Source organism: Gossypium raimondii, chromosome 13 (assembly GCF_025698545.1).
Source record: "Gossypium raimondii isolate GPD5lz chromosome 13, ASM2569854v1, whole genome shotgun sequence".
Classification (NCBI taxonomy): domain Eukaryota; kingdom Viridiplantae; phylum Streptophyta; class Magnoliopsida; order Malvales; family Malvaceae; genus Gossypium; species Gossypium raimondii.
Window position 1 is genome coordinate 19,322,516 of NC_068577.1, and position 11,239 is coordinate 19,333,754.

General features: G+C 33.5%; 1 protein-coding gene across 1 annotated transcript; it reads left to right on the forward strand.

Moving 5' to 3' along the window:
• Positions 1–330: 330 nt before the first annotated feature.
• Positions 331–903, forward strand: LOC105781429 (uncharacterized). Its single transcript, XM_012605971.1, has 2 exons — positions 331–423; positions 472–903. The coding sequence occupies exons 1-2, from the start codon at positions 331–333 to the stop codon at positions 901–903; spliced, it is 525 nt and encodes a 174-aa protein (XP_012461425.1).
• Positions 904–11,239: the final 10,336 nt, after the last annotated feature.

Below are 11,239 nucleotides of genomic sequence, written 5' to 3' on the forward strand. Positions count from 1 at the left end.
CATCCGCGTCCATTGGGTTTGCTTCAGCCTATTCAGATTTTGAAGTGGAAATGGGACCGAATTACGATGGACTTCGTTTTCGGTTTGCCTTTGACTCGGGCACGTAAGGATTCGATCTGGGTGATTGTGGATATATTTACGAAGTCTACACATTTTCTATCAATCCGTATGACTTTTAGTCTGCATTAGTTAGCTGAGCTCTGCATCCAAGAGATTGTTCGTCTTAAGGACATGCTTCACAGTTGTGTTATTGACTTCAGAGGAAACTGGGATCGTCACTTGCCGTTAGCCAAGTTTACGTAAAATAATAGCTATCAGTAGAGTATTCAGATGGCACCATTCAAGGCTTTGTATGGTCGGAGGTGTAGGACTCCTCTATGTTGGTCCGATATAGAGGAGAAGAAGAACTTCGGTCCAGAGTTGGTTTGAGACGTTGAGGATAAAACGAGACTTGTTTATGAGTGGTTGAAGGCTGGTTCTGATCGAGAGAAGTCTTACGCTAACTTGAGACGTAGAGACATCAAGTATCAGGTTGGTGATAAGGTATTTCTGAAGGTTTTATCGTGGAAGAAAGTTCTAAGGTTTGGGCAAAAAGGTAAGCTCAGTCCGAGATTCATTGGCCCTTATGAGGTTGCCAAGCAGATTAGACCGGATGCTTATCATTTGTTGTTGATGTCTGAGCTAGAGCGTATTCATGACATCTTACATGTCTCCATGTTGCGGAAGTACAAGTCTGATCCTTCTCATGTTGTTCTTGTTGAGGAGATCGAGGTTCAATCTGATCTTTCATACAAGGAGGAACCGGTTGTGATCCTAGATCGAGAGGTCAAGGCGCTGTGCAATAAGACAGTTCTGTTAGTGAAAGTTTTATGGCAAAACCACAAGACTGAAGAAGCCACTTAGGAGTCGAAAGATATGATGAAACATCAATATCCATATCTATTTGATTCAAGTAAATTTCGAGGACAAAATTTCCTTTTAGAGGGGGAGAGTTGTAATATCCCTAAACCGAGTCTAGTAGTTTCGGGTATATTTTTCAGGTTCTGAGTGTGAAACTAGAAATTTATAGGGTTTCTAGTAATTTTTCATTTAATTTAGGACGTTAATTTCATCTAAAATAGATTAAATAATAATCTAGAAAATTTAAAAATTATATATTTTCAAAAAATTAATTTTAAATATTTGAATTAATTATTAGTGAAAATAATAAATTTAGGTTGAAAAAGAATTTTAAAATAATTTTTATTTGGGGTAATTTAAGTAAAATTTAAATATTAATTAAATAGGATTTAATTGTAAAACAAGGGAAATTCTAGAGTATTTATATGGAAAATAAACCTTAAAATTTAGAATTTTGCAGGGAAAGTATTAGATAGTGAATTAAAGGAAATGTGGGAGTGGCCATTAGGCAAATTTCCCATATTTTAAAATTTCTGATGGGTGGTTTCAGTTTTAAAACAAATGTATCTAGCTCAGTTTTCACATATTTTACATCATATTAGAGAGTTTTAAAATTCGTTTCCTTTACATGATTTTAAAGATCTATCGTTAAAGAACAGATCCAACCAATTTTCTTTTTAAAATACTCTCTCAATTCACTCGAAATTATTCCCAAAAGTAGCCAAAAATATTTTTAAATTTCTCAAGTTTCTTGAATCAAGATTTTCAATCAATGAATTTAAAGCAAACCAAAGGTAATCTTTAATCCTAAACTTGTTTTTATGATGACTAAAACATTTTTATATGATTTGAGAGTCAATTAAAGGATTTCTATCAATCTCATCTTATTCCAAGAACACATGGTTCTGTAATGGTAGATCTTGAATTTTGAGAGGAAATCCACAAATCAATGGATGTTCCAACTCAAAATGGATCTATTAAACAGTTTTTGATCTTATTTATCAAGATTAAACATGATTTGTGAGGTAATTTAAAGAAATCTGAATTTCATCATCTTCATGAACCGATTTTCCAGAATTTTGTGAAATTGATTTCAAGATGAAATTAATGCTTAGTATAAGTGTATTTTGTATAGTATTGAAGATTGAAAGTATTTGTGAGGAATTGAGTTTTTGACTTAATGTTACAAATCCAGTAAGGTATCTTTGTGAGAGAATTTTGATTAATATAGTTAATTATAATTCGTGTTTATTATAACACTAGAAAGGTGGTAATGTCTACTTTTCCTCTATTGAAGCTCTGAATGTTGAAGAAGACCGAGCTAACCGGAATTGAAGCATGGATTTTCTTGGTTGATCACTTGTTTGTGGTAGAATAAATTGTTTGGTGAGTGTTTCTAAAGGTGATTTGGTAAATTGACCCTCATTTATGTGTAATTAGTAGCTTAATTGATGATTTCAATTGATTAATTATGGTTGATTGACTGATTTTTTTAAAGATTGGTATTATATGTACATGAGTTTAATTTTTATTGAATAATGGTAAGTAAGCATTTAGGTGGTTTTGTGCAATTTAATTAGTTTAATTATATTGATGATTAAAGCATGTTTATTGGAATTTTTTATCATGATATATTGGTGTTAAAATTTGTAATTGAACATTGGAAAATGGAAAATGAATTGCTTGATTTAATTGGATGTTAAATGGCTATGTTACATGTTACACATAAACATTTTGTCACATTAAATTTAGCACAACAATGATTGATTTATATGCTATGTTTGACTGAATATATTCGAAACATGCATGGTGGATCCATTGGATATAGTTGGCATGCTATAGGATTTGTTAGTGCTCACATTTATTTGTTACATTGTAAGCATATGGCTCTAGATGGACTAATTTGTTTGCAGTAGATAAGAGAGTGTTGAGCATGAGTCTCCACTCATTAGGTTATTGAGGCGCTATAGGGGAGCGTGTGCTTCGACCCGCTTAACTCGGTGGACTATATTTGATATTTGTTGGAGTTCGGAGATTCGTTTATCTGATGTATGATCACCTAATTAAGCCATCATAAGTGTATGCCAATATATTTATGTGTGATTATTATATCATTCGATGTTTGTAAGCCATGAATAATTGATTCTTGATATTGATAAAGCATATGGAAATTAAATTGATATGTTTCATTACTATGGCTGATAATTAGAGATTGGTTGGATGTGATTTAAGATGACCTGGATGTTGATTTACATTTCGTTTTCATTAACATTCACTGAGCTTTTTAAAGCTCACACCCTCACAAATCATGTAGATAACCATCGAACTTGAGGAGCTGAGGAGCCGAGCAAGAGAGTTCCAAGAGATTTAGGCTTGGTAGAGACTTTATTACACGTTTTAAAGACTGTAATCGGGCATTGTGGAAGTCCCGGCAGTTACTTTAATTTTGGTTTGTAATTGGACATTGGAGTTTTTATTTAGGATGGTTTTATAATAATTTTGTGGCTTGTTTGAATTTAATTATTGAATGATTTGCGGTTTTTTGTTGCTTGATAACACAGTGATTGATAACAAGGTGTGTGAGGCCTAAAATTTATACTAATGATTGATAAAATAAAGCTTCCATGGAGTGGTTTACTAGCAACTAAGGTACACCACTTATTTAATTTATTTGGTGTTTGTTATGCACGAAATTGATTGCCTAATTCTATATAATTGACGCTTAATTGATGTCAATAAATTGAATTGAAGGTGTATGTATATGTATGTTAATTAATCGTACTTAAATTTGGTTTAATTGACCATTAAAGTATGCAAAATCAAGTTTTAAAACGAGTTTTTTTGCAAAAATAGGTGCAGTGGTTTTCACACGAGCATGTCAGGGTTGCACACGGGCGTGTGGGTAAGTGACACGAGCATGTGGAGACTGAAGCTATCACACATGGGCGTGTGCGATTGGCCTAAAAGTTTTTCACGATGCGAACATGATTGTTTAGTGACATACGGTCTAGGGGACACGACCGTGTAGGTTTTGAGGGGTTGAGTTTTTATCTTTTTAAATTGGTAATCTAATTTGTTTAGGTTACAATTTAGTCCTGAAAATTGATTAGTATAACTAGATCCTTAGATGATAAGAAAACTTTGTAAAATTTTAGGATAAGTCTTGTAAATATGTAAATTCGATAGAAACACACTTAATTTATAATTTGGAATAGGTCCCGATAGTTTGTATTTGTTACAATTTAGTCCCTAATAATAAAACTTGAATCAGACATAGTAAACGAACTCAAATTAAGCTGAAATTTTTATGCTTGCATAATTTGACTAAAAAATGTCGATAAACACTTAGATCTAAAATCAGGTTATTTTTACCATAGGTGATAAAATGGCTAAAATGCCCTTAAATTAAATTACCTAAGAAAAGGTTAAAATTGGCTCATAATTTGCTTCCTCAGTAATAAATAACTAGTAATTAGATAAGATTAAGGTGTTATAAGGTCGGGGTGTGTCTTGGGTGGTCATTAGTTGGAAAGTCACTCAGGTGGCTAATGCAATGTTCGAATTTGGGTCGGCCCGTCCTGGTCGAGATTGGGGTGTCACATTTGAAGCAGGCAATGAAGATGGCAATGTCTAACTCATTAATGAGGATTTCCCAAATGACCAACAGCTAGTTGCCACGGTATTACCTTGGTATGTCGATATTGTTAATTTCTTAGTAAGTGGGTTACTACCACCTGAGCTCAACAATTATAGATGAAGGAAATTTTTCTATGATCCCAAGCAATTCTATTAGGATGAGCCATTTTTATTCAAGCATTGTACAAATTAAATAATTGGGAGGTGTGTTCCAGATGACGAGATTCAGAGTATTTTACACCACTGTCATTTTGTACCGTATAGAGGAAACTTTGGGGGAATGCAAACTGTAGAAAAAATTCTCCAATCTCGCTTTTATTGGTCAAGCATGTTTAAAGATGCTCATGAATTTCTCCAAGCTTGTGATCATTGTCAAAGAGTTGGGAACCTATCAAGGAGGCATGAAATGCCACTGCAAAATATTTTAGAAGCTGAGGTATTTGACATGGGGGGAATCGATTTTTTGGGTCCATTTCCACTTTCTTAGGGCAACATGGACATACTTGTGGCTGTAGATTATGTTTCCAAGTGGGTAGAAGTTTTTGCTCGCCCTACGAATGATGCCAAGTCGGTACTAAAATTCTTGCATAAGAATAATTTCACTAGGTTTGGTACACCTCGTGTGCTTATTAGTAATGAAGGCTCTCATTTTGATTGGAAATTAGTTGCTACTGCCTTGATGAGATATGGGGTAAAGCATAAAATTTTCATGACATACCACCCTTAGACAAATGGACAAGTTGAAGTCTCTAATAGAGAAATTAAGTAGATTTTGGAGAAAGTGTTGAATCAAACTCACAAAGATTGCTCATCAAGATTGGATGAAGCGTTGTGGGCATATCGTACTGCGTTCAAGACACCATTGGGAATGTCGCCTTTCAAGCTAATATATGAAAAACCTTGTCATTTGCCTATTGAAATTGAACACAAGTCATTTTGGGCGATTAAGAAACTGAACATGGATTGGATTAATGTTGGCAATAACTGACTATTATAATTGAATGAAATGGAGGAGTTCAAAGCTCAGGCTTATGGGAATGCCAAACTATATAAAGTAAGGACAAATCGATGGCATGATAAGAATATTTTGCCACGATAATTTGAATCTGGACAATAGGTGTTGTTGTTCAATTCCAGGCTAAAATTGTTTCCTAGCAAATTGAAGTCTCGTTGGTCTGGCCCATTTGAGATAGTGCATGTCTACCCTCATGGAGATGTAGAGGTCAAAGATGACAAGACTGACCTTAATTTCAAAGTCAATCGCCAACGTTTGAAGCATTATTGGTGTGTCCCTATAACTCGGGATAAACATTCCATTACTCTTTTAAATGCTTAAATTCCCACCTCTGCATGAGTTTCTTTGTTTTATTTGTTTCTTTTTCTTTATTTGATTCGGGTAATTAATTAATTTTTTATTTTTATTTTCCTTTGCAAGTATACTAAGGGTTGGGCTTGGTAGATTAGTAGTTTGCCCATTAGCAACACTTGCTAGTTTTACTTTATTTACCCCCCAATAAAATTTTATCTTCCTGTTTAAACTTTCTTTTACCATGTCAAGCCATAATTTTATCAGTTTCATTCTGCTTCAACAATTTCTCTGTTTCTTTCATAACTACACCTAAAAGAATGCCAGAAGCCTCAATTTTTCGTCTCTTATCACGGCAATATGCTAGCGTGTTAATGTCCCTCTTCAAGCATATGAGGATACTATTCCTAACGAAAGGGCTACCACAAAGAAAATTGTTATAAGATTTGCAGGGGAAGAAATGCCACATTATCCACCCCCTACTTCTACTTCTACATCCTCCACTCCCACTTGTGCCCCAACAACTCCGCCCACGTCTCAAAATGCTTTTGAGCAACATGTGTTCAATTCCCTTGAGAAGTTGCACAAGCAGTCTAGTATGTTAGAAAAGCAGCAACTGCGGATTGCCACAAACTTAGGCAAAGCATAATAGGAGATGTCTCTATTTTCGGGGTATGTAGGGAAGAGGGAAGTTGCTATTAAGAAGTCCCTTCAAAAGAATTTTACTAGGCCTATGCCTGTGTTCCCTAACTTTCCTCAAAGACTGCTATCTAATGCAAAGGAAGAGGATGCAACCGATCCTACCACCATCCACACTGCCACTAAGGAGAAGGACCAACCAAGACCAAAGGGAGAGGAAGAGAAAACTGAATCTGTGAACATTGAATCTAATAAGGAAGGAGAAGAAACAAACCTAATTTGTGCACCGAATGTACCTGCTACTACACCTATCCCACCTCTATCGATTGTGCTAAAATCAAAACAATATAGTGAGATTAATAATTTGGTTGATGATCTCACCAAATTAGATGATGAGGACGACGAGGTACCAATCAATTCTTGAAATAGAAGCAGCGTTACAAGCATGCTGTCCCCAAAACCACTCGCCCAAACTAAAGTAACAACACTTTCTTTCCAAGCTGTCACTTTCAGTTTCATTTAATCATACATTCATAACTGTTGTCTTTACATTTTCTTTCTATATATTTCTTTGCATTATTTTAGTTTATTTTTGTATGTTCATGCATTGAGGACAATTCATCCCTTAGATTTGGGGGTGTGTTGTGCATTAGATAGTTTTTTAATATTTCTTCATTTTTTCATTCATTTTTCCATGACACATAAATGCCAGAAAATTGTTAAACTACGATAAGTATATTTTTGCTGATGATGTTCGATGAGGAATTTAATTCTTCAGCATACCTAGAAATGTGTGACGGTGAATTAGGTGAGTTTAGCTTAGAACAGTTGCTTGAGAATTTACCTCTAAAAATAAATGCCCTAATTCCAATTACAATTAGTCTATAGTAGGTTTCTTTTAATAGTCTTAGAAATTCTTGAGGTTAAGTTCTGGATATTGGTAATTCTCAATAATAATAAGAAAGTAAAAAATATAAATAAATGTCATAAGTTACTCCAATGTTTGAAATCGCCAAATAGGTTAGCAACATTTTGTTTGCTCCATTATGTTGTTGATTAGAAAAGTAAGTTTAAGTAAGAGTAATTCAATAAAAGTAGTTTAGAGACACTCTAATGTAGTGCTAGGCTGAATAGCTAAGAAGGTAGTTGTTTGCTCCATCCATCCTCTGAGTTAAAAGTATTAACTTTATGAGTTCATTTCATTCAAATTGTGACATGATGGAATACCTAGCAATTTAGTGGATTCTCCATTGAAATTTTCAAGTATAGAAACTATGTGACAAGATGAATTCCTTAGTAAAAATATTTGTAACTGAGTATGAAAAGCTATCTTGACTAAGAAGAAACTTAGTTTAGATGAAAGATAAACTAAGTACATTAGGAGGTAGTTGCTATAGTCGAAATTTTTTGAGCAACTAGGAAGTTTTATTTTTAGGGCAATATTTTCTACACTTACTTTGATAAATAAGCTTACGAAACTTGAACCAATTCTCGGAGATTGATAGCTGAGAATAGAGGTAAAAGAAATATGCTTCATACTGTCTGGCAGTACAAAAGGTAATTATGTGTTATGCAAATTCTTGTATTCATGCATACATGCATTCATACATATTTTGCTTAAGGACAAGCAATAACTCAGGTTTGGGGGTGTGATAAATCTTGAAAAGAGTTATAATATTGGCCTATAAACTTGATTAATTGTTTGTACATAAGTGATTCTATTTTCATTTTTAGGATATTTTTATAACATTGCATCCTGAAGCTTGGACTTTGCTTTCAATATTACTATATGTTACGTTTTTTGGTGGAAGGAAATGAATTGTTTGTATTTGCAGTAGATGTAAGCAAGAAAAAGAGAAATAAATGAGTGAAGTATTGCCATGGCAAAAGGTTGGACAGATTACCGACATAAATGCCATGGAAGTTCTAAGAAGATGTTGACACAGCATTCAGTCCTCGTCACTCTCAGCTAGCTGGACGTGCACCAGATAAATCCACCTAAAAAAGTGGGAGAAAAGCGTGTGCTAAGAGAGGAGACCTAACCTATAAAAGAGGAAAGAGAGAAGAATTCTGGACAAAGGAGATTTACACAAGAATTAAGGACCGGTTCATCTTCTCCAACAAACTTCTGTGAAAATCCAAAGAAAGAGGAGAGAGTAGCAGGTAAAGCATAGAGTAAAGATGCAAGGAAGGGGACAAAGCATTTAACCCTTAGTCTTGCACTATATCGCAGCACTGTAGTTGGAAGCTAATTTGGAGAAAGCTTTCTGAAGTTCTTCCTTCATTATCTTGATTAATTTCTATGGATTTTTAACTGTTAAATGATGTTGTTGAATGATACCTTTATTTTGGATGTTCATTTCCAACCCATGAGCTAATCTCATCGGGTTGGAATTACTTGATGAATCTTTATTTCCATTAATGATCAGGCAATATCTTGACTACATCTATTGTTTCATTCGATTTGCATTATTTTGAATGTATACCTGCAATCTCTAGACATAGATAGATGTATGGTATGTTCACAAACTTGATTTAATTCTGAAAAGGTGATATTTGTTGCATAGTAATCAAATGATCAAGCGAGTACTCGAAAGAATATTTGTAGCACTCTAGACATAGAGTTGCGCTCTATATAGATTAAGGAAGAAAAAATATTTGGTATCATCCTTGAAGCTTGTAGACATACAAAACCTTCGGAATGGTAGCTTAAAGTCTGACTCTCGAAAGAAGCAAATGACTATAGTTAGATTCTGAACTGTAGACTGGTTAAAAATTTTTCATGGTATTATTGTGTTATAAGGGAGTAATCTGAGTAATTCCAACCTCACTATTCAATAGTGTTTTTCCTCTTAACTTTGTCTCGTTACATTGCCACAACATTTTAAGTTAGTGTTTGATTTTAGTATTGTATATGTTATTATCCTTTACAAAATTTGTTATTTTGTTTTCTCTTTCCAAAGCCTAATTCATATAATTCATAGTGATAACTGAACCAACTTAATCATAACTGATCCATGTAGAGATGATCTTACTTACTACTTTATTATTTGATTCGACGTTTATACTTACACATTCGCATATTATTCCACATACGGCAGTAAGTTAATATGACTCTGTATGTGTTAAATGTTATGTATAATTACTGACAAAAAGGAAAAGTTGAATGATAAGTGGTAAGTTCTAATCCCTGTTTGTTGTGCTGGAAATGTAGTGTATTTGTTCAGTATTGGTGTTTAGCGTATAGAATCAACCCTAATAAAGGTGTGTATGATTTATAATAATGAGATTTTTCAAATGCAAAGTTATGTGTTATAAAAGATTGTATTTTCTTGGGAAGTGTCATATATGTTAAAGTTCTTTTTAGTGTAAGGATAAAAGTATTTGTCTGATGTTAAGCAAGAAAGTACACACTAAATGTTAGAGTTCGCTTGATGTTATAATATGCTTAGAAATGCTATCTGCCATGGTAAAGTATTCGCCAATGATATGGGAGTGTTTACTTGAATGTCTCAGCATGTAAGGTTGGTTTATTAGTCTATGTGTATGAGTTTACTGTTGTAATGTCATTCTTGCTTATGTATTTTCATCTAAAGGGTTGAGTCTTTTATTTTTTGGAGCTCACTAAGTTCTTTTAAACTTACCGCTTTTCTTTCCCCTCTTTCCAAGAGATACTCCATAGTAGGCTTGTTGAAAAGACTCAACTAGAAAGAGCATCCTCTACAGTGAGCTTGGCCTGTGTTAGTTTTGTAACATGCATATGATCTTTGGGGGTGGTGTGTAATTCTATTTTGAATCTAAACCTGTAACAAATCACTTCTTAATTAAATAAAGTTTTATAAGAATGTTACTTCTTGAGAAATTGGTTAAAGTTTATTGAATTATAATTTGTGAAGTGATTTCTATTTGTATACGCCACACTATTTTATATGATATTGTTGCCATCAATACTTTTATTTTAGATAAAATATTTGAACTAAAGGTTTTAAACTCAATTATATTTATGCTATGGCGTATACTTGTTTGATTTCTTTATCATATAAAAATCTTTCTGAGTGAATGCCAGTTCAATTTTTTATGCACCTTAGCTAAATTAAAATTGAACTTTATATAGGTTTACTTTTTATTTGTGTAGTGCCTCATATGACCTTTGGGGATTGGGGTGTTTCATTTCATCTCTCTTTGGAAGATTGTCCTAAAACGGTGAAAGAAATAGAGAACATGGAAAAGGTTCCTTATGCTTCGATAGTAAGAATTCTCATGTATGTTATGCTACGTACAAGCCTGCATAATAGTGCACTAAATGATATCTCTGTATTTGGTTACTGTTTATTGTGTTATGGTATTAAACGTAGCTCTGAGAAAGTAAGATATTAATTTTGTTTAAGTATAGTATTTTGTGTATGTGTCAATTGATGAATCCTATGTTTTGGTGAATTACGTGTTCCAACAAGATCTTTGGGTTGGCAGATTCTTCTGTTGAGTATACTCCATTCTAGAAGTTTAGGCTAATTTATTAAGTTTGTAGTTCATAGATTTTTTATTATTTTAATAAGACTATTTAGTTAGCCAAGTAAGAACTCGTTAGAATGGAACTATGATACTATAGTTGATAAGACTTAAATAATGATAAGTGCACATAATCATGAAAATCAAAAGTGTTAGTGGAATAATTTTATCCTTCGACTAAACCGTGTCTCCGTGCTTAGGTATATAAGGATATCAGTGTCCTCACTGATAAACTTTGTGTTTTATTTG

Bases quoted from the DNA above. Each gene is read 5' to 3' on its own strand.
- LOC105781429 (XM_012605971.1), top strand. From the start codon at position 331: ATGGCACCATTCAAGGCTTTGTATGGTCGGAGGTGTAGGACTCCTCTA. The intron at 424-471 runs GTTTGAGACGTT...GAGTGGTTGAAG, and splicing joins AGAACTTCGGTCCAGAGTTG to GCTGGTTCTGATCGAGAGAA.